This window comes from Bombus pyrosoma, linkage group LG10 (assembly GCF_014825855.1).
Source record: "Bombus pyrosoma isolate SC7728 linkage group LG10, ASM1482585v1, whole genome shotgun sequence".
Classification (NCBI taxonomy): Eukaryota; Metazoa; Arthropoda; class Insecta; order Hymenoptera; family Apidae; genus Bombus; species Bombus pyrosoma.
The window spans coordinates 10,179,366-10,204,422 of record NC_057779.1 but is presented as its reverse complement, the minus strand read 5'-3'; the positions used below and the strand labels follow the sequence as shown (position 1 = coordinate 10,204,422).

General features: G+C 41.5%; 1 protein-coding gene across 4 annotated transcripts in view; it reads right to left on the bottom strand.

The window, feature by feature from the left end:
• Positions 1 to 25,057, bottom strand: part of LOC122571611 — a 192,189-nt gene that overhangs the window by 46,323 nt on the left and 120,809 nt on the right. For 2 of the 4 annotated variants that reach the window (XM_043735578.1, XM_043735579.1), the window contains 2 exons: positions 18,594 to 18,660; positions 1,727 to 2,039 (listed from right to left, as the gene is read on the bottom strand). In XM_043735578.1, the coding sequence (XP_043591513.1) occupies positions 1,749 to 2,039; positions 18,594 to 18,660 (358 nt within the window). In that variant the 3' untranslated portion in view covers positions 1,727 to 1,748. Of the gene's footprint in view, positions 1 to 1,726; positions 2,040 to 18,593; positions 18,661 to 25,057 lie in introns of those variants that run through there. The other 2 variants (XM_043735580.1, XM_043735581.1) reach the window with 1 other exon arrangement.

The window sequence follows — 25,057 nt, the reverse complement described above, 5'->3', positions numbered from 1 at the left end:
AAATGTAAAAACTGATAAGAAAGTAGCCATTGTAGTTGAATCAGAAGCAGTCAAAATTTTAAAGATTTGTTACTTATTAATTGTTCGGAATATCGATTAGGGGAATATTCAAAGATTGATCCCTTGTAGGGAAGGTCGAGAAATAAGAACGGAAACAGAAAAAGCATTTTTATCCGAAAGCTTTTGTAAATGACCTTCTTTCGCATGAAAATTTGATCCAATTACCTAAACAGTTTGCGTCATGATTTTTAATGACCAAGATTCTATTGCGCGTACTTACCTCCGTACCGAATCCTTCGTGTTAAACTTAACCATTGATTTCCTAATTTTGCACAGTTGAAGGAATGTGAAAGGTTCTTAAACGAGCTCATCGAGATTTTTCATCGAAAAATAGGAGGGGTGAAAGTATCAATGACGGGTTATTGAAATTTCTATTTGTAACTTTAGTACTTCGAATCGAAGATGTCTATCAAATGGAAGAAGTGTTTCGGTACGAAATTTCTCGCATTTCCTGTTACGATGTAAGCACGTGTACGTTTCTTTTACGGCGTCTCATCTCTGAACGCACAGGTTGACCCCACGGGGTCACGCTGATTTCCCGTAGGGAGATCCGTTCGATCCTCACCCAATCGTGGCGGCCAGGACATTTATCTCGTTACAAAACTCGCCGTCCCAGTCGAGCTAGGAAGATCGATAGGGTTTTCTGGCTTTATCGGACACGAAGGAAATTCATAATAATGCCGCCTTGCGCGACCTATCCTACGCCAGTTTTCAATCATTGCGAAATGTGAAAGGACTTCGACCCGCAGCTTTATATGCTTTTCAGTCTCTTATTATCTCTGACACGGCTAGCTTCTATTGTCAAATACGATCAGAGAAGGTTAAATAATGTCACAGCTCATATAGCAAACGGGATCTCTCACCCAGGCCACCTTTCCTCTTCTATGTTTCGTACGGATGCGGAGAAATCTCTCGAAGATCAGATCTCTCAATGTCCTATCCCCGTCTGCAGATAAGATTTCATTTGTGTTAACTTGTTAACCGAGCTGTTTCCTAGTCCGAAAGCTTCTATCTAATCGTGAAATTAGAAATTGAGAAAGATAAATCAATTTCAGTTAGGATCAATTTAATTCTTACGTGTACAGATATCGCAGATTTGAATTGCAACATGAAATGATTGATGCGTTCAACAAACTGGCAATCGAGCGACGAGTTAATTCATGTTCCATCTTTAACAGGCTTGAGATGGCTATTCATATTAATTTTTTACATGTCTTATAATTTCTATATACATTATCAAATTTGTTTTAAACTTTACCAATATGATCATGATGATATCATAATGTTAATGCTAACGGTGGAATTTCAAAATCTTTCATCTAACAGACGTGTCACACCCATAAATGGTTTCTACGCTTGAACATTCAAGAGCTTTCGCGACTCTGCGTCTATCGATAAGATATTAAATCTCGTTGCTAGGATATTAATTCGATCAGGATGAACGCTAATGAATTTACACCACCGTCCAACACCATCCTATTCCGCACGCATCAACAACGGCCATCGTACGTTCATCCTGGAACGGCGTATGAGTTTCACCGGGAGGACGTTCACTCGCATTAACGGCTTATGGGATTCCTGCGTAACTTATTTACGATGACAAAAAAAATCGAGGCTCCCCCGTCCGCCTATAATATACGCTCAAATCCGCTATTCTTCAATTACCTCTCTTCTCCTTTCTGTATACTCTATGTTCCCGCGGTTTTATCGTTCCGTCCCTTTCTCCTTCTCTTCGTTTTCCTCTTACATCCCTTCTTCGCTCTTCTTCCTCTCCTATAACTCTTTTCTTCCACGGTTCTCCTCGTTGTGCATGCGTTCTCCTTCTCTGTCCCTCGTTCTCTTCCTACTTCCTTTATTCTATCTTCTTCTTTCTCCTTCTTTGCACGCCGAGAAACGGCGTGGTACCACCGCTTGCGTGCATCTTGAGCGCGTGAGCGCGTACAGCACGAGTTACCCTTGGAGGTCAGAGGTCGGGTACCCTGTGTAAGAGAAAGAAAAAGGGGTAGAGGTGGATGGGCGTGGTTCGTATTTGAAGTAGAATCGAGCCTCCACCTTCTTCATCTTTTTCTATCCCTTTCGACGGCGGATGTGCTTCGCCAGATACGTCATGGAATTCCCAGCTATTGAAAAGAAATATCCGTACCCGCCATTCTCGTGTCTACGGCAACCGGCTATTCATTAATTTACGCGTTAATCGACGCTGTGAATTTTGTCCCATTCACGGTCGATTTGCTCGCGCGTATCTCGACGAGGGTGGATGGATAGTATAAATTGAAAATCGATGGATGACTATCGGATAGGCAAAAGATTCCACGCTGTTGGCTATTGTATCGTATACAGTTGAACGAAAATACTCTTAAATCGTTTTTCTTTTTTTTTTTTTTTTTTTTCGAAGGGCAGTAATTTGGCATCAATCCGCAGGCTGCGAAGTTCGTCCTATTCGCGATCGATATGTTCGAAAAATCGATCGACGGATATTTGACAAAGAAAGAGATTTTGTGTTATATGAATATTTTATTGTACGATATTCTATATGTTAATAATTTTGAATCGAAATTATGTCGATCTTTTTTCTAAGAGTATTTAGGGATTTTTATTACATTCTAATTATTAATTTGCCAGGTACGTCAATCGATGCTGCGAAAAAGAAATTCCTATTGACTATTGTATTAATATTCCATCGTATACCGATGTTATATCGACCTGTTTTCTAAGAACACATTCATTATATTACGTGATAATCGATACCTATTATCATTATTAATTTTATTCCACTCACGATTGATTTTTTCCAATCAACAAGCTCAACGTTCTAGTCGAGGGTGGATAGATAGAATAAATTAGATATCGATGCATGGTTGTTGTGGAAATCCCGTGCTGTTGGCTATTGTATTAATATTCCGTTGTATAATAATAGTCTTGGATTCGAGTTAAATTGATCTTTTTTTCTAAGACCAGCGCATTTAGAGACGACGATGTCGTAATTAGAAAGGGAAGTTGCGTGCATTCCCCCGGTCGTATCAGCCGCAGGAATACCGAGAATCTTTTCTACGTGATACGTTTCTTTAGCCTGGGATATCGAACCTGCTGATAACTCTTGTTACTTGACATAAATGGGACAAATTCATGAAATTGGAATTAGGAATTTCTGTATACGTGTATAAGTAACACTTAGAAAATGATTCCCAGTTTTTGTTCCCAGTTCATCTCTGATATTTCTTCGCTAACAACTATTTTTCCCTTTTTATCATACAAACTTCGCGAACACGCGGTTCTTGTAAAAACGATATAGTGTCGGTTCTTCAATCGCGTTGACAACAGTGTCCGCGGTTACGATCGGTAATTATCGGCATGCCACGCGTGTCTGAGATACCAGGGATGCCATCGAGCCTTCTCTCTCAGATTCCGCGACACGACGCGACGCGCGGATCAAATACAAGAGAAGCCGGCGATCGGCGGAGGAAACCTCGAGGATCTGAAACCGATCGCTTCGAATCTTTCGTTAAAAACGATTAAACGTGGTTGCACACGCGAGATGTTCAGGAGGGATAACGGGTCGAAAGGACGATTCATTGGACCGTGACGAGTAGGCGATAGCCATCGCTAATTTAATAAAAGCAGCGCGATGAAAAGGTAGAACTGTGAAAAGAACGATGGTGACCCGGTGGATCGGTCTGTATCGATGACCAATTTAGATATCGCATCTGGATATCTCCAGTGTAACCTTGGACCTAGTGTCACGGCGATCCTACGATCTGATCTTTGATACCTGTGCTGTGGAAGGTATAAAAGAACGCGTGGCGTCTTGGTCGATAAAGAGAACGGAATGAGGATTCTTAAACGTTCAGAAACTATTTACTGGTTATTACAAGAATTGTACAATGTTTGAATATTATTGAGAATATCAGAGGCAATACGCGTTAACTTATTTAGAATGTTCAGTTTAAAGAAATTCTAGTTAAAGAACTTTCAATAACCGAAGACTATTCGTGTTATAAGTTTTATTAAAAGTAAATTGCGAAGAAAAATTTTATGAAGGCATCGTTTTGGGAAAAACAGAATTTGGATACGATTGGTCAAGAATTAGCCCGCTAAAATTTCTGTATTTTGAATTATTTTATCGCCTACCGTCCTGCTAGTTGTTCGTCCCTATTCAGCGAGGAATCGGTCAAATACACGTTGCATACAGTCGATAAATTTTTATACTCGACTTTCTGAAAGATGAATCCTCCAGTGCAATTTTGTCGTTCTCGATTATCGACACGTTTAAAATCATAAAATCTCTTCGATGCTGCTTCACGTGTATCGCGAATGCAAACTCGTAATATATATGCATACACGAGAAAAGTATTCAACGTAGCATTCGATCAGACGCAACACAATAATGCATTATAGTTCGATAGTTGGTTGGAGAAGCAGAGTTTCGCTTAGTCACGTTGATCGTTCACGTTTGACGCGACTTTTCTCTAAGAGTCTTCTCTAAGATGGCCGGTGTGTGGTAATTAATTAGCCGGGAAAAACGTTTTATACCTTGTCCTCCAGTCTTATACACGGTTACGAGAGGATACGAATGGTGGGTGAAATTCCGATACTCGACCGGCTCGTTACGATGATTCCTCGCAGCCGGCTTCCCTCGATGATGTCGGCAATTAAAGTCTTATACCCTCCATTAATCTGCATAGGGAAACAGACGGGCAGAGAAAAGGACGTGGACGAGGAAAGAGAAGAGTGAGAAGAAACGAAAATGATCGCCACGGGGGTTTCCGCGACCCTTTCCTAGAGATCACAGCAGTTCTAAGAGGAAAAGGGAAAAACAAGAAGCTTCTGTCACCGAGGGATCGCATCAGAGGGGCATCATGCCTGAATAATCATGATTTTCGCAGTGATTCTCTGCTAAGATTCCTTTCGATACGACGCGATGTCGTGAACCTCCTTCTTCCATGTTAAATCGTGGGTCAGAGAGTGGTCTGGGTTTTAGCGTTTAATTATCGACTCTCTAAGATGAGGGGAGCTCTTAATGGGCACTGTAGGATTGCTTAGGATGAAGTGGTAATTAGAGTGAACGGTCACTGCCACGAGTATAAGTAAGAATACAATCACTTTGGTTTTGCTTCTGGGGATTTTATCGTTTCGATTTAATGAATTTGCATGGAAGAAGGATCTTTTCGTTTCTAGAAACAAATGCCATTGAGTTATAAAAATAACGGAAAACCGTAATGCAATAAATTTTCTAAAGCCTCAAATCATCCATATAATAAGCATTATTATTGTTATTAATAAGCATAACGCGTTACAAATTGATTCTCACCGAACAACGATGCTTCAAACCCAAGGAACGAACCGCGATGAAAATTTCTATGAGACGAAAAAGAAAGGATTCAATTAGCGATCAGCTGTCTGTTTATCCACGGCTCATTGTTACCGGCGGACTTAATTGCGAGCTCGCGAAAGTCGCGCAAATAATTCACCGCGAAATGATTCATCAGCCGGCTGGCTGATTTTTTAGCGGCCCGATAGAAAGTCAGAATCTATCGGAGGCGGCCGCCATCACATTTCCTTCGTCACGTATCTGACAGGGTAATGGTGGCACAGGGATTAACCAACACCTAACCTGCGGGACACTTACTCGGCACGGCAACGACAGATAAATTAGCGATGCTCGCATTGTGGATGGGGTAATAGACGTCGCGGAGCTGACATTTAAGCCACGACACTGTAGCCAACTCTGTTGTAATCGACTCGATGCTGCGCAGTTCCAAGTTACCATTTTCCGCTTTTCTTACGTTACAACGTTTTCATCGTGATCTCCTCCTCGGATCGTTCGAGGAAAGATCCTAAAATAATCTCGCGATAAAAAAAGAAAAAGGGCATAATCTCTGCTCTAAGTATAAAACGTTATCTTTGGAGAAAGTTTCCCCTAATTGCTTAAAACACGAGTTTAACTTCGATTGGAATATTCATGGCCGTTGATAAACTTGATTTATCGAACGAAAATTAATTAGCTTCGTATAACAGGGACAAAGAGGCATCAAAGGTGTATATAGCGGTCAACGTAAGATACGTGTGAGGAGATTGGCGAAGGTATCATCGTGACTACGTGATATTATCGTGCTTCAACCCTTCCGTACGTTTCGCAAATTGCAGGCTTCGCGGCTGGGCAACTTCGCTTTTCCTCCTGTCGGGATGCAATCGACGGTATTCGACGGGCATCGATGGCGAAATCGAGGCGATGAACGACGAGGAAACGTGTTCCAGAGGTGTGAAGTACGTGTATCATTTGGACGAAGGTGAAGTTCAGAGGAGAGCTATGGAAGAGATTCTTGGTATCGTGTTTCAGATTCTTAGAATCCGCGTTGCTTTCCTAACTTCCTAATTACTCAACAACCTGTTGTCATTGTTATACGTGCAAGACCGCGTGTATGTTTAAATAGATCCTGCAATAGCGATCCTAGCGACCGAGTTTCAAGCGATAAAAGCGCGAAATAAATAACAAAATACGGGAAAAGAGAAAATAGTCGAGTATTAAAGTGGATGTATCGCATGATCGAATTGTCTTGCCGTTATTTTTCCTTATTTTGCCACTTTTCCAGAAGTACTATACGTAGTAAATATTCCTACGATTCTAATGAAAGAACAATCGAAGAAACGAAAAGTTAAAATGGAGAGAGATCAAAGACAACCTCGTTAACGTCCGGCATTTTGTTTTATGCGGTCGTGATCCGGCAGGTTACGAAATAATCGTGGCGTCCTTAATCTGAGATCACCGAGGCGCATCAATGTTGCCGATGGAATATCATTACGATCGAAGAGATTCCTCTGTTCCCATCTCTCTCCAACGACAACATCTCAGGAGTTCCATCGCAATTTGTGCGAGTGAGACGGACGACTAATGATAGCCCAAGTAGAAATATATTATAGATGATGTTACAGGATAACGTAATGAGTAAAACGTGGCTTTATCCAGGAATTTTGCGGGTGCTTCGTCATAACCCCGCAAGAATGTTCGCCCTCCGTCTGCCGGCCGATCTCTTGAGAATCGAAATGCAAACTTCCACTCGAATTTCACAAAATTAAGTCTAACAACCGTATCGATCTCTTGACAAGAGATTCCTTAAGCTTTGTCCAATCTCTAGCTAGACGGTTCTATTACAAAATTCTTTGCTTCGAATATGTAATTTCTGCAACATTTAAATGTAAGTTTCTGTAACATTTAAACGACTGCCAAGCGTAGAAATACTCGCAATATATATTTCATTAAGTCTTTCATATGTTTTAAAGTTAATATTAAGTCTTTATACGTTTCTATGGTAACATTTAAATGATTGTCAACCTATCACGTACTGTCAGTTTATGGTACCAGTCTCCAACTTCATTGGTCCCTGGATAATCGTACCGGTTTCAGCGATTAAGCTTTCACGTTTAATTCAAACAATCTTTCAATTTCAAAACGACTATTATTTCAAATACGTATTATTACACTGAAATAGGATTATTTTAGAAGAAACATTATATCCATTATACATAATTCTATCTACCAAGCAAATTCTTCTCATCTTCCAATTTCTCTATATCCATAAATCTTCGAATTTAACCGAATCACGTATTTCCAGTAGCGATTCGACTTAGTTGCTCGCGAAAATATACGAATGCTCGTAGAATCCTTTTGCGAACATATCACGTGCGTCGTGATAACTATTCGAATACTTTCGTAAATCACTGTAACCGCGTACATATAAACCGTGTATTTATCTAGGCAACTGTGTTTTAACTTTGAGATCGAGTTGGTTAAGTCTTCGCTTTAACATTTGAAAATATATCGTTATTTAAAAATTAAAAACGTATTAAGAAATTCTCCCAAAGTACTTCGGTGATTAGGCTAGAACAACGAGTCTTCGTTTTTAGTCCTTGAATGAACTTCCTCGAACGTGACAAAAGGTGCCAAACTGTCGTTAAAAGTATGGCAAAATAATCTTAAAAATGTGTATCATTGCCCTTTGAACCTCGGAAAATATCTTATTGTGCATTCCAGGAAGTCAGCAGCTTCTCAGTCAGGCTTACCGTCCCTCTCCATAAAACTGCACGACGGAACAGATCGAAAGCTCGTCACTCGTATATTTTTCCCCTAAGGTGTCTCGTCAAGGCGACAGCAGGCAAACTATTCACACGCGGTCTCGTCGAGGCGTGTACCTGTTTCCATCGAGCGGATGCTCAAGGCAGGTGAGTTATACGCTGGCTTCCTCGTCTTCGATCGTCGTTTTGGCCGTAGTTGGCCGTCGTTGGTCACACCGGCGAACAGTATGCGCTCGTATGGGCCTGACCGTCAGGTATGTATCGCCTTGAACGGGCACCCAGAGGCTGACCTCCGACCCGCGGGACACAGGTGAGCCGCGATTTTTCAAACGATCGTTTCTCCCCGTTCCCGTGTATACACACGCGCTCCTCCAGAGATATCCGTGGAACCGCTGGAGGACAAGGGGAGGTGAGGCCGGAGGCGGCGTTTGCCGATTGGTCGGCGCCGTCCTCTTCGCAGCCAGTGACGAGAATGGAGGCCATCCTCGACCCACTCCCACCGCGCCTAGTTTATTCTTACCTTTCCTTACCTTTCCATTCCTTTCCTTGCCTTTCCATTCCTTTCCAGAATCTCTGCGCACCGTGTGTCGCCAAGCAATGCGTCCCTCCCGCTAACCCTTGACCACCCCACAATCGCCACCTGTGTCGTCGAGAATCGAGATTCAGGAAGTTACGAAAGATCCATGGAGACAACGGTGCATCCGGAGACATCGATGCTTCCGGGACGAAGCTTCTTTGGTAGCTCTCTGCTACAACTATGCTTCCACCTTGATGAAATTTACATTCATTTTGCCAAGAGCTTGCTCGTGTTTTAGCACTTGCAAAAATAAATAATACGAAGGTACTTACGATTGAGTCGTTTTTCTCAGTTCTGGTTCTTAAGATTAGATGATGGATTTTTCAGTGAAAAATAGAGGAAGATGCAAAATTTGATTCTTTGTGAAACATATGCAGATACCAAAGAAGATATTTCGACTGGTTTAATTTGCGGTGTAATTTTTCAGGGGTGCTACTTATATGTATCTTCTAGGATGATGTATGCCATAAATTGAACGCATTTAATCGTCAATGGATCTAACGAAGGAAAGACGACCTGTATCGTTGAAAATTGGAATGCAGGAAGTTGAAGGAGATCCACGGAGGCAACGGTACATCCGGAGACATCGATGCTTCTGAAGAGAAGGAACGAGGCTTCTTCGGTGGATCTCCAATTGTATTGTTTATTACTTTTAGATTATTATTATTATTAGATTTATGAAAACTCGATTATACAATGCTTAATTAGGGATTAATTTAAACGCAGAATAATTCTTGACAGCAGCTGAGACCTCCTGTCTGTAATTCTCCATGCGTGGACTATGCGCTGCAAGCGTTCGAAGAGAGTCGTCTTAATAGGATGGTTCGCGACTACGCGCGCTGTCAAAAGCATAGGAGAGAATGCACGTCGTGTCTCGAATGTTTACGGTGGGCGCCGTTCGTCGCAATAACGGAAACAAAGCGGAGAAAGGCTTTACCCGTCTATCAGTAAATAATGTCGCTTGGTTCGGGCACTGTCGCCTTCCTAGACTTTTTGTATCTTTTACGAGTAACTGCAGATAACTTAACCTTGCTGCGTCTCAAAAAATATCTCAGGGTTGAAAGATATTCGCAACGTGTGAAGACTACAGAGGAGAATACAAGTCACATTTCCTACATTTTACGGAGAAGCAGTTTCAAAAAAATTTACAACAGAAATCCATTTCGTCCTGTGATGTTCGTTTGAAAAAATTGTTCTTGGTATGCAAGATTTCTTGCTGAAATTTTGTATGAAACATTTTCTCAAAACATGCTCCAAAAATGTATCTTGTTGACTAAAACGAGAGCATAGTTGAAACAGAAAAATTCCAGGATCGATATTCACCGGCCTTTAGCGATCGAAACGTCAGATTGAGAGGTATTTCCTATAAATACGGAGGGTCGTCCATGTTCATCCACCTGCTACCCGGAATAAATCCCCTATCATGACATAATCTGGCTCGGATTAAACGCGGTAAAAATGGCCGGCCACGCGTTATGTGTGGCCAGACAGAAACAGATTAGCGCGATCAATCTGCTCCAGCCTCCCCCGTTCTTTTATGTCTTTTCTCTCCTTCGAGGAAGCGCGTTGTTTCTTCCTTGTCTCGTCTTTTTCCACGCTTAATGCCCTTCTCTCGTCGAGGTAACCCTCGGTTCGGACCCAATCTCTTGGCGTTTCACGACGACGCCATGGTGTCGTAATGCCCTCTAGCGCGGCGAGTAATATCTCTATTAATAATGTAATTGCCGAGCAGCGGAATCGTGCATGCGTGCAACGGCCATTAGCGGGAGGGCATCTTCCGAAGGGTACCCTTCCCCTCTCCATGAACGTTTCACCTGCGTGCGTTTACGCGGGTCACGGGTGAAATTAGTGCGGTACCCTTTCTTCGAGCGGCGAACGATGGATCTGGATGTTTCGGGATGATTCAGTTCGCCGTTAAAAGGAGGATGATGATTGGGTTAGTTTAATGTTTAAGGGAGTAAGAGTATGGTTATTCCGGTAAGATTCTGTCGTATTAATAGTAATAAAGTATAGCGTGTAGATTATGAATGTCTATGCATTTATGGGAAATTTCAAGATGTAAGAATGTATAGAGAAAGCATGTAAGAATTTTCAAAGTGTAGTACCGATCATATTCAAACGATGAGATAGATTTCTATATTTAAGTTTCATTTCTTTAGCTATTTATTCATATCAGCAGCTGAGTAATATAATGCAGTAAATATACTACACATATATTCGTACGCTACTTGAAAAGCAAAAGACGTATTTTCATAAATAGAATACAGAAACTTGAATTCTTGGAATGCATAGTTCTTAAATCATCGATCACACGTTCGAATAATTACGAGATAGGTGTCTTTAACGACTTCGACCATTTTCATTTTTAAATTGTCCCCTGTGCATGAAGAAAAATTGAGTAAATTGATTTCATGTTTTGCGAAAGAAGTAAGGGCGTTTAAGCTGTACATATTTCCTTTTGTCTTCTTTCTTTTCAAACATGGATGATAAGAGACGGTAAACACACCTGAACGGTAGTTCCATGGTGAACCGTTCGCGTAATAGAAATGCAAGAAGCGCATGTCTGCCATTCAGTTAGGAAACTTTTTCCCCCTTGGTCGAAGAGAAACGCACGCGGTTGCCACGCGGCCTCGTCCATTACTGTGCAAATGCAATTAGTACCGTTCCAGGCAAACACGTTGGTGAAACGACGCAAGAAGAGCGGTGCGTTTGTTCGACTCGCGTGCACGCGAACCACCAAAAACGCTTAAATTATCAGCGTACATGTAACTGAAGCCTCTGGAATGTTGCAAAAATTCATAACACTGTATGATCACCGGCCTAACATTTTCTCACTTCCTTATTCGGTAAACAAGGGTTTGGCGTCCGCTAAAAATAGTTCTATTCGAGAAGATCTCACGGATACCTTGACTTTAACGCGTGTCACTTAAATTTCACTTAACATTTACTCTGTGACTGTCTTCTGTAGTTAAACACCGTTGCATGCTCATTTACAGTAGCGAACGTGTAAACAAGTCCAAATACTTCTCACAATTCAATTGGAATTTTTCTCTCCAACGATATGTATTTTTTCGGATACTTTGAATTGGAATCTGGATCACAGTTTTGCAGATACTTCATCTTATAATTTAACAACGCTAATATTGTTATATTTTTATATACGTTATATCTTTGTTAATAAGATTCACTTTTAGTTCAGGTATTGTAAAAATTTATTTCCCTTTATAATGGCAATCGAAAAGTGCAAAGGAAAGGTAGAAGATGGAAGAATTTGATTTTTCTTAAAAAAAAAAAAAATTGTTTTAAAGTTAAGAGTTTTAAGTTTCTTTTATTTAAAATTTCCATTATTGGAAAAATTGATTACGTAGTTTAAAGACCTTTGATAATTCTTGGATTGTTGGATCTAGATAATACATATATTCAATCGGTGACACGTAATGTGAAAGAAAAAAGATTTAAATTAATAGTAGTCCTATGTCGCAAATTTAATCGCTTAAAATTTCTGTCGTTCATGAAATATACTCGCGGTGTAATTATAACAGAATTTGAATACATTCACCGTCGCAGTCATAATAGGAAAAAGACGAATGTTTTCGTGGTATCGACGAGAAGTTCTGCGAAGAATGCATCGCACGGAAAGTTATTAACGGTGATGAAATGCGAACGCGGACCAGACGAGAACAAGACGAACAGGACAGTGGCTGCGTGCGTGGACGCATCTCATTCGCCCATTAGGAAGGTATTTCACGGCGTGTCACGTTTTATGTCGGCCACGTGACTTCGCGTGACACTGCCGAGTTGAGCCGATGCCGGGTCAGAGGTCGCGTGCGATTCGCGTCGAACCGCTTGGTCCTGCGCCGCGGTTCAATAGTCATCACCGTGTCTAAGTTCAACTTGAAACTAACCGTGCACGGAATGGACTTTTCATATCAGAATAAAATGAAAGAATCCTCTTAATTTTCACGCATGTGTCTTCCATCAGCGAAGAGTTTTAACGTTGTTTCTTTTACCGATACCGGAAGTTTGATTATTTTGAAATTTCTTTTCGCGTATTTCTAATAATTTGATTGTGCAAGAAATAAGATATTTTTTTTCTTAAGAACAATTTTGACCCTTCCGGTAATTGTGATTTAAACATTCTAACCACATCCTGTTATTTACTTAGCAAAATGAAGAGGTACAGAGACCAAGGAGAGTTTTAGTAGCAGTCGAGCTTCTTTGCATAATGAACTTGTATTTTTAATACAAAAAAAAAAAGACTGATAATAATTTATGTCATTCGTTCAAGAGTCCAGCTGCGAATAAACCGACTGCTATTACATAAAATCTTTCGAATACTTTCTAGCTCAATTTTTCCTCGAATCGTCACACCTTTTCGAGTCACGTTTCTCACTGACAAATTTCACTTTTCGTAATCGAGACGCAAAAAAGAGAAAAGCAAACTGCCAAACAGATGTTTCAAAAGTTGCTAGTCAGACAGAGGATCGAAAACTATGTGTTCAAAAGTCGTGGAATTTCGCGACGGAGAACGCGACAGATTTCTACGTTTTCGTGTGATTTACGACTTCTAGCGGCGCGAAGGTCGGTCATGAACGCAACGCGACCCGGAACGACTTATTCTAATTTGGTTAAACTTTCATAAATGGGACAACGGCATACGGGACGAGAGGCCGTGTCGCAGCAGGGGTGCGTGCCACTCTTTTAACGACTCATTTGCGTCTCGGCGAAACTTTACGGTCCGGTTGATCGATTATTTTATTTTATTTCATTCCGATGTTCGCGCTGCTGCCTTTCTCGCTCACGAGCATCGGCTACGCTTCGTTTTATCGGTGTATCGCATTTCCGACGCGACCTCTCGAGATCCTCCGATTCTACACTTTTGCCCGGGGAAACCTATCGGATCGGTGAGAAATCGTTCCGGATAATCGACTCCAATGATGGATTGCGTGAAATTCTATTAAAATAATTAGCATTCGAAAGTCGAGGAGGTTTATGCTAGTAGCGAGTTTTTCGTGGGCGAAATGTGAAATGTGATTGCGAAGGAAATCAAACTTAGAAACTCTGAAACTTGTTGATATACGAACCATCGTATACGGTACAAGAGACCTTTAATATTTAAAAATATGGAAGTTCTCTTTCTTTGTTGAAAATAGAGTTTTAAAATTACTCTCAATTTTCAAGACTCAAAAATTCCAGAAACTATCCCTAACAATGACATTGCAATTTTACAAGCACACGCGACGACGTTATTCGAGCTAATTGCAAAAATATATTTTCTGAAATCAATCACTATCTATCGATTAACAATTTTCAGCGTCGTATCAATGTCGAAGGAATATATTTTGAACAAAATGACCGATTTCTACAGATATCAATCCCGTTACTTTTCAGAGGAGCTACGTGTTACGCGTGTTTTCGTAGGAGATTTTTAGTAAGTTCGTAAACTTCGGATCAAACAGTTGTTTATTTCAAAGGAAAACAACAGCTGCGATAAAAATTAGAAAAATCCCGATTATGATCTTTGTACATGGATTCCTAAGTTATACAAGATTCTTGATCGCTGTTGGTACCTCTTTATCTTGGATGATCAGACAGAAAGTAAAAGGATACTTTCTCTCAAAGACACGAAATTCCGGAGCCACTTCATGCCTGACCAACGCATTAATAATCATGAAACTGTCTCGAATTAAATATTTAAAAAGGGTATCTATTAAGTTTAAGATTTATCTAAGTATCTGAAACGAAAAACTGTAAATTACGTAACTTAACTAGCTTAACCCTAACATATCCATTGTTTGCACTTTAAATTCATATACGAAAATTACACGCGATATCTCGCGGAACAATTCTCAAATGTGTAATACGTAAATATTATCAATCAACTTCATATTATGAAAACTTTGTTCGAATGAACGTTCGATTTCCCAACGAACTTTCCAAATATTTCCCACTGAACGGTTCCCTTCGGAACTGCATCGATTCGACGGAAAATCCGTGCCAAAGCACGTTCAACGAACTACCATAAACTCGTACCATAAGAAATGATAAAATGTTTGCTCAGCGTGAAAAGGAAAAGGCGGAAAAGCTAGGAAACGCAGGTGTTTGGTCAGTCGTCGGGGGAAAATGCGCGTTTCGCGGAACTGCGACCGTCTTATCTTTACGACACGGACGATGAGTTTTCAGCCCCGTCCATTCGCGCCCGTTCGCTTCCCCGACAACTTTACAATTCCGCACGCCACGCGGGAGTGTTACAGGTTTATAGTAGTTGGGTTTATAATACGTCTTGGAGTTTATGGTCGGCCGTGCGCGCGTTACCAACCACTCCTTCAATGCTGCACGTCGCTTTTCCTCGATGCTAGTCACGACCGCGACAATGTCCCTTTTCAGCGGCCTGGTGTTTTAGAAGATCGTGGTAATTTGGATGTTTATGTCCGGTTTTGAGTGACAGAATGACAGCGTGGCTTCCAGAGGCCGGTAATACTTTTATCAACGTGAAAGTGGTGAATGGAAAGATTAAAAGAGGTCTTTTCGAAGACAACGGAACGGTAGATATATTTTCTCAAATCGAAATAACTGTAGGATGCGGTATATGTACAATAGTTCGCAAAAGTATTCGAACATTTGTAGAAACTTTTTCTAAACTTATCGGATACGTGTATCGTATAAAACGCTTTGGAATTTCATTTGCATCTTACTCGTGACACTTTACGATTAGACCGATAAAGTCTGAAAGAAATCGGGAAATGTACATGGAAGTTGCGAGACACTTAGTGCAAGTATAATTTCAAAAAGATCGTGAAACGTTTAAGATACTATAGTGTGTTAAACGAAAGAAGAAACATATAGATGGAACGAAAAGAATTAAATTTTGAAATATCATTGAAACGCGATCACCGCAATAGGATTTTACACATTCTAAAAATTCTACCTACAAGGTATCTACCTTCGGTATTAACGTTTCACGATATCTGTAAGGACCTTCGCAAACCAATTGCCTCGTTCCACGTATTCCCCGATTGTGGAAAAGAACGAGGATAACGCGGTTTAATTACCGCTATCAATGGTGTCTAATTTAATTATCGACAACCGTGTAGGACGAATCACTTCACGGGAGATTAATGCGATAACGACTCGAGTGGAGAAACGATCGATCACCGGCGAGAGAGTATCGAAGTGTTCGTTTCGGAATTTTTGTTTCGAATGCCACGAGTCACCCCGTGTCTAGCAGTCTGAGATTATGAACGCATCGCAAACGCGAATGAGCCTTGCCTGTTACGATACTAGCTCGTATAGCACTTGTCCACAATCCCACGAGTATCGTACATTGGCGTAGATGCGCATTGATATTCGTGGATCCTCGATCAAACCGTATATCGATTCGGTCGAATAAAATTTAACGATGCAAGGCTCCCTTCTATTCTGCTCACCGTGTAAAAAATGTCTTAACGTAATATCTGTTTTCTTCTATCGATTATATCCTTGTAATTAGCGTCAACTGATTTCTTCTGAATTGGATGTTTTTGCCAATAAAAGTTGATTTTACGTGGGCAATTAAGACGAAACCACGCCTCCCTGATATTTTCTTCGGGAATTTAAAACGTGGTGATTCGATAATACGCTGTCGCTTCTTGTAATCCCATGGATATTGAGCCATTAAGTATCTATTGCTAATGAAAGCGCATAAAACTTTCGATGTCCTCGTGACTATATAATAAAATTATAATAATTCATTGATTTTGTAATGTAAGAGGTCTGGCAGTTTTAGCCACATTCGCTTAAGTCATTGCTTGAACAAAGCTAAACGAGCAATCTTAAGAACGTATAGAACGAAAACTATTCCAAATAAGCTCGACTAAAATCTTATAAATTCCTCTTACCAAAATCACGCAAATACGATACAAATACAATTGCACGACTTTTCGGATCAGTCTGTACTTACTTGATTACAGGAACTGTACACTTTCCAGGATATGCAAAATAGAACAGATGAAACGTAACGTAAATCCTATTATCAAACTTTTCTTATAACTTCGCAAAGCCTCGTCTTAACAGTAATCTACGCGTACTTTGTTCCAAGACCGTATACTAAATCACTAAATCCCATCGTGTTACAATTGACAAGTGTCCATCCACTGACAAAATACCCATAAAACAAGTAAACGTCGTAAGAAGAAACGATTTCACAGCGTGAAACGCGGAATCGTTGCAGATCAGTAGTATCTGTCCGTCGTGGTCAGACAAGCACGGGGGCCTTATTTACGCCACTGGCGGTGCGCGCCAGTTGTATGCAAATAGCACGGGATAAAAATTGATCAACGTCAGCCACCCGATGAATCTTCGAAGCCAATCAGCGTGTCTCATTAACCCCCGCCCCCGTCGAACAGTGTCTGTCAGTTTTACGTACGAGACTGTACGATCGTGCAACCGCTCGATGGACCGCTCGTTTCGAGGAACGTGTCGCGAGCGTGAGAATCACTGCATCCCAATTGATCCTAGGGTCAATGAAGCTGTTGAATGATGACCACTGACAGGTGCATTCACAGGATTGCGCATAATACCGCGCGTTGCCAGCGAGTTTTTAGCCGTGGTTGTGTTATGTATCGTTCCCTCTCTCCAACGATCCTTCTCCTTCTTTCTCCCTCTTTGATTCACTCGGGTATCCTTTTGGCACGAGATTCCTCTCTCTCTTCCGCCACCTGGGTTGGCATTCCCCGCGTTTCTCCGTCCACGATGTTGTGATTCGCGTTTCAAAGTGGCGAAGGTGAGAAGGAGAAGGACGGAGCGATCGTATTGTTTCGACGTTATTTGAGGTTGTTAATTATGCATGGAAATTGAAGATGTATGGCTTGGTCGATCTTGTTCGAGGTCCGAGACGCGATTGACTGCTCGACAGGAAACGAACGCCAGTGTGCGAGACGGACTACGCGGTGAAGTTAAAGAGACGAAGGAAACAGTAAATGGAGTATCGTTTCAAGCTTGTAGTTTCGGCAGCGCCAGGAAGTTTTAATACGACGGTACCTTTTTATTCGAATTAGAAATTCTTCGTAACGTTTCCAGCGTGAAAAACGACGTGTACCAACGAGCTTGTTCAATTTTCTCGGACAACTTCTTTTTAGAAGAATTATAATACATGGAATTTTAGAAATGAACTCTAGTAAATTCGCCAGTTTCATCGCCATTTTCTATGATTTCCAAAAGGACAAATTCACGGTTGGATGAACCTTTCTAAGCTCTTTCTATCTTCTTGCTTCTTATTTTTCAATATTCCAAGCTGTCAGAGAAATAAATTTTCAAACAAGAACTTTAGAGATGCTTATAGGTGGATGCTCTCTTATCATCGACGGTATTTTTCAAGATACGCCGTTACCAAAAAGTTAATTTTTCATGTTCCTCGCGCGACAACCGTTAATTCATCGATCAACCACCCTGACTAACTCTTTCTTACGCGCGCGCATAAGCGAGCAAGTACCCGCGAGTGTGCGAAGCTTAACGCTTTAAGTGGTACAAAGCTGTCCGCGATTGACGCCGCGTTCACACCCGCCAGGCGTTCGCGTACCGGTAAATGCGGCCAATTCATCACAGAATCATTCGCGGCGGGAGAATTCATTTATATTAATGAATGACTTATTAATCATGGCTGACGAGTGGTCGTGCCACAACTGGTCCCTCGTAGGGGTATCAATTATTATTCGCGCGCGCTGCCGACTCGCAGGTGTCCCTAAACGTGATCGCGATACAGGGACACGCTGATTTCGATTAGTTTTCGACCGGACTCGGGGCCAATGTAATTTGTGCTTTTGTTGGGATTGGCAGCATACAACAAGATGAGTATGCCTCAAGCGACAGATAAATTTAGCCAGAACCACTATCGCGTCTTGTTACTTACCTTATAACGTCGAATCACGTTCATATTGCTGATTGTAGCTTCAATGGTCCACAACGACAGGTTATATCTGTAACAAAATTTAATCTACGCTGTAACTCCAGTTCCGATTATCGTTACGTTTATTCGTGTAAATAAAATAAGAAAGAAAACAACCCTACCATCGATACCATAATTTCTATTCGTCGAGCAAATTTCTTGGAGTTTCGATATTCATAAATTTCTATAGCAACCACGTATAATCAGAAGGAAATACACCGAGGGGACAGGAGAGTTCCGAGAGACTGTTCTCAGGTAAGGGAATTTTCGCTGGTAGGATCACTGGTTGACTCAGGGCCTCGCGGAATGCCTGTTGCTTGACGAACCTTGAGAAATCGACTGGAGCTCCCCGATTGACAGAAACAATATGTTTCTGCAGTCCTCTTCCGTTTCAATTTTAACGAGCTCGACGGGACGGCGCGAACGCGAGGCCCGCGAATTTCGATTTTTCTGGCAGTGCTGCTCATACGGAATAGTGATGGATAGGAGGTGTTGAGATTTAATTTCGATGATTGGGATTGAGTAATTGGCGGCGCGTCGACTCGCGCGGGGAACGAATGCGTCGAGGATCGATTCTTTTCTTTCAATTAACGTCCAGTTAAACCGCCTTCTTGTCTAGAAAAGAGTGTTATGAGGATGATTGAAACCCAAGAATGTTACGTTCGCGAGATCCATCAGTATCAGAAACGCGATTTGCCAGGCACACGTTTTGATTACCCTGCACCATTACTTAATGTCCGAGCATCCCATAACCCACCATCTCACCATTGGAACGCGATATACAAAATTGCATTTGCACGTATCGATGTCGTACCGACAAGAAAAAATATTCTGTGCGATTCAACTTTTACGACAAAATACTCGCCGTTCCTCTTTAATTAATTCATGATGTTGCGAGAACTTGATAAAGTGACAAGATTAGACAAGATAAGATACCAAGTCGATGGTTTTTCGACGTCGGTGTCCGGGGTCGTTTCCAAAATGTGGGATAATATAGAAATTAAGGGTGGAATCATAATTTTGCTAGTTTCGAAATTGTCTAAGAAGTGCGAACCTTTGAATTTTTCGAGTTTTGCCTTTTTTATGAAATCGAGCTACGCTTAAGAATGTTCGCCTCGAAAACTATTCGTCGGATCGAGTTGCTTTTTCACAACTTTAACGTAGCAGGTTCGATGCACGGAAATAAATTTTGTCGTGCCAAGAAATGATTTCAGCAACGCTGAAAATTATAAAGGAATTCTTATTTTGATAATTTTCTTAAGATAGAACGTTCCATTCCTAAATCCACACCTCGTAAAAACCTCCGTGCACGTGATAAATCGTCGCGTTTATAAAAGTTTCCACCTCGTTCTTCGCGATAGAGCGGCACTGGCAGCGTGTATCATCGGGGGTCAAGCAAAAAGAGCGGCTTCACCCTCGCGCGCGGCTAGTCTTCAATTATTCCAATACACGATGAAATATTACAATCGAATAATTTATTCGCTCGATAACGCGCCGCGGCGTTAATGACGATCCGTTCTCCCTCCTGGTCCCCATATCCTGGTACGTTCATCCAACGCTAATTACAAAATGGCAACTGTGCACGCGTACACGTCTACCGTACGTTGCAACGATTATCATTATCGCCGGCGAGTTGGTCGTTTCACCAGCTAGATAGAGAAGGTCCCTTCCTTTAATCCGCGACCGCGGCCCTCCGCACAAAAGGGTTGCTTCATGAAAGGGTTGTTGCTAGTCCCGTAAGAACCGGATGCTGATTAACGGCCAACCGAGACACTAACGATCTCGTATTACCGCGATATAAATGATGATATTAACAATCTTGTAAACTGCATCGTGGGAGTCGGTCGAAGGTGAAACGTTCCTCTGGCCGCCGGTAATTAAGATCTTAATTAGGTATTCACCGGCTGGTACGCGTATCTAGCGTCTTCTTGACCTTCTCTCCTCGACAGCTACGTACTACAAGCGGAAAGACGACGACGACGATGATTACGTCGATTTCGTTCCCGATCATCGTATCGACGACAGTGTTTTGAGATTTCCATAAGATTATTACACCCGGTCTCTCCCGTATAATGCAACTAATATCATTATTAAAATTTCACGAAGTAATTTATGCAAGTAGGAATTTTCCAGCACTATAGCAACAAATCTGAGCAATAAAACGAAGGAACTTTTATATATAACGGTCTTTTATAAATTACGAATCTATCCTATTTGGCGTAAGATTAAAAAATTAGAAAAAGATATCCATGTTGTGACTTTTGTAACATCGACGACGATATGTCTCGCTTTGATCGAAACTACTCCATAGTATTATTCTATACTTCTGAACGGAACAGAACAGAAGAATTATTCTATACTTTCGTTGATCGGACAGACCAATCGATCGAATGCTTACGATTGGCTAATTTGCCTGCAATTAATTTAACCACGAGCAATATTTCTCTCGCCAATGGTTTCTCAACAATCGGCTGCTTGATTTTAAACAAGCGAGGACGTTGATTCATCGAATCGAGTCTTATCGAGGGCGCATCTCTGGCATACTTTACGGAAGATCTACCATGAGATAGAGTACGAGGAAAAGAAGATTTTCTATCGCCTTATCCTTTGGTTACCACTGAAGAATCTCAGCGATTTGATTGTCCCACGTCGACAATGGTTTCTGAGCCCAGTATCGTCGATCAGTGGACGTGGAGATCGCGTAATTTCGTCGGCGCCGGGAATAATTAAAATATTTAGACGGACGGTTACGTGCACGCCGTCTTATTTCGAGACTTGCGCCGGGATGGACGATAAAGAAGGAGCCGGAATGCAGCAGGATCGTATCACCGCGACTTTTATGCTTACTTACGTCGACCACACACAGTTGCGAGAAACGTCATATACTATGGTCTCGTATAAGTAAGGCAATCCTTTATGGAAAGCTGAATTTCGATGCATAGTGAGGCTTTAGGGATAAGAGAACGCCATTTTTTAAGAAATCGAGATCATCGGTTGTTCGGTGGGATATTCTTGATCGTCGATCTTTTGCTGGATCCTTTATTGCATGCGGTTCGAGAATGTTGCGATAGGATATGTAGGAATATGGGGGCTAGTTGATGTACATAGTTTGAGATTTTTAAGAATTTAGAGAGTTCTTAAAGGACTTGTGAGTTTTTCCATATTCACAATGTCTTTAATTTTTCAATTTAAAATACGATTTCTACTTTGATACTTTCCTCTGTTTTCTTTATTTCGAGTTACGCTTAGGAAAAAGGAGGATATCGTATAGCTGGACGGAATTGTACAACCGACCTTTGCAAGGAAACGTTCGACAAAAAGCCAAGCGAATGGTCGAATCATCGGTATAGCCGGCTGGATGTGACGTTTCAGTTTCTGGATAGTTTCAGCTTGTCTGGCGACCAACAGCACATACTTGCAACACGCAAGACTTGTGCGTCTTCGTATGATCTGCGATTCATCGTGGGGTAATCGTCATTTTCCTCGATGAAATTCAATTTCCGATAATTCCGTGGGAGACGCGTATTCCGAATCGTGTATATCAGAATAGTTCTCTGCTTGTGCCATCCCTTTGCGATTCTTCGCATCAACGAATGGAGAGGACGAGAAATGTTCAACCGAAAATATGTCCAAGTTATTCGAGAGGTCATGTTAATTTTAAATTACGATGCGTAATTTAGATTGCTACAATTAGATCGCTTTATACAAGATTATTTAAGAAAAATCTCATTTTTCATACATTCATGTCCGTTGTACTTGCTGCAGATTATATCTAACACCTAAAACATTTCTCAACTCACACAACAACACAATATCTCGTGCTTAAAGACGACCAGACCAATTAATCCGTCATAACAATCCGCTAAAAAAAAATGAGAAGCATAAAACTGATTAAACGACAGCGTCGAATAATGTCCATCTGTATTCCTTCGATCTTTACGATTCTAATCACCTGTCTACCGATCGTAATTAAGAGTAGCGATTCTCATAGCAGATCCAATAATTAGCGAACCCTCCCATCGCTCGATAATCGCTACCTGCGAATCACAGACGATTATATCTCGTCTCCTTTTTCCTGCGTTTCTCTGTCCTTTTTCGTCGTTTCAACATTCGTCTCGTTCGTTCGTTGTGATCGTGGTTTTTGCGTGATCGAGGAGACCTTCAGCGGGGAGATAGGGTTAGTTTATAGGGTTTCTCGTATCGACGCGCCTCTATATCTTTACAATCTTCTTTTTTTTTTTTTTTACGAGCAAACAGAAATGAATCAAGCACCGACATTGAATCGGTCCCGTCTGCTTGAATTATTCATGGATTTGCGGCAATTAGTCGTGCCCCTTTTTAGCAAGACGATGAACGACGAGGTTGATGGTTTCGCCGCTACTTCGTCCTGGTTTTTGCAGCGATTAGTTATCAAGCTCTCGTATCCTGAGTGCGTCCGCTTTCCTCACGTATCGTGATTGCCTCCGATCAGGGTCTACCTCGCGTTTCAGAGTTTTCGGGTAGAATTATTTACGATCTCTAAACTTTATCTTGGGAGATAGCTAGGAATGTTCGTCCGCCCTCTAAGCGACACACAGATTCCGTGATCAGTTGACCAAGAAGAATGCTAATTAAACCTAACGATCTTATAACGTTCTAGAGATATGACAGTAGCATAGACGTAATATACGAAGATAGATAGGTCTAAAAATACGACAAGTCCGATTTTGTCGATCCCCAGACTTTTGTGTTATTTGGCGGTTAAAACGGTATATATTTTTACACGATATTAAATATAATTATAAATCTATGAATTTTAACGAAGAGATGTTGCTACTAGTTTCGTTCTGCAGTGTACGGTAGATCGCGAAAGTATTCAAACATTCAGTATATCGTAGAGCTGTTCAAACCATTTTCTCGTTTCGGATATTTTCTCTTCTTAGAACCAAGGTGCGCAACGTTTGCTCGTTCTTTTGTCGTTAATGTACAGTTCGAAATAATCGTTGAAGCAAAATTCAACGTTTTTTAGGGAAAGGACAGCGAGTCCTTTCACTTCCAAAATCACCGGAGTCTAGCGTCTTAGCTGTACCAACATCAGGTTGGAACTGATCTCCGGCCAAGGAGCGCGTGGGTGTGCGATCTTTTGAGGTGAGCCGCGTCGAAGATTATCTCTATTATCTTGCTCTATCGCGCACGATCCTAAGATTTCAGCCCGAGATACGATCGCGCCAACGATCGAGCCTCTTTCTCGCGGTATAGCGGAGTAGGGCCGCGACCGGTCGCTCCATTATCGATCCTTCAGCCTGATCGTGGTCCGTTTCCCTTCTATTTCGTACAAATCTCCTCGCAGCGCGATCATCCGAGGATCGATTTCTAAGTAGACGCATTCGAATCGTACGATCGACGATTCACCGCTACGTTTACGATTACCAGGATATGCTTGCTCAACGACCAGAGCTGCCAATTTTACACGCGAAACAAGATCCGATCGATCTGTCTAAATCATTCGCTGGTCGGTTAATTTGACTTCTCGCGGATGAGAAATTGCACGCGCACAAGTTTCAGTACTATACGAGCGATTCAGAAGTCAAATTGATCAACTCTAGTCATCATTTGGTTTCCGAAGGATTAAACGAAAATTATGTATTTCGATACTGAAATGAAGAAATTTTCAGAAAATGTAGTTGATCATTTTGACTTTTGAATTGCTCGTATAATATTCAAACTTGTATACGCAATTTGTTACCCGTGAGCGAAAGGTTCATACATCAGCTTCTTAGTGACTCACATATTCGTCAACGAAGGTAAATTAATATGCGTGTATGCTTTATGGAATGAGAAAGTCGACGAGTCGTCGTGAAATAGAAAGTGATATTAAAATGACAAGTATTTTTAAACGATATCCTTCGATAGGTTGTTCTTCAATTATTCGAGTTCAAATCGCAAGAGTGGCACGAAATGGGGATGCAAAGTTTCGAGAACGTAATGTACGAAACGTACGAAATGATACGAAAAATCTAAAATACTTTCGAATAGCTGGTTTTGGTAGCTATCATTCCCGCGGCATTCCGTTTTGACGTCGTTTCATTTTTTCGAGCGATTCTAAGCAAAGAATCGTAGCAGAGCGAGTTCTAATTCGCATGTCGATGTTAATTAACGATACGGTGACACGCGAAACGTTTGGACGATCGTACGCGAAGAGCGCATCGATCGACTCGGTGCGTCGATTGATCGAAACGAGGGCCGAGAGCACGTGCACGCGTACACGTAAGCTCATCGAGGACCGCAGTAAATACACGATGGGAGCGGTGTTCGATATATATTTGATAAGCTGCTACACGGCCGGCCGACCGCTGACAAATCGTCCGGAGATCGCCAAACCGATACCACGGACCTGGACGACGTGCTGATACAGCGATGTATCACGGTGAAGCCTCTCCGACGACGAA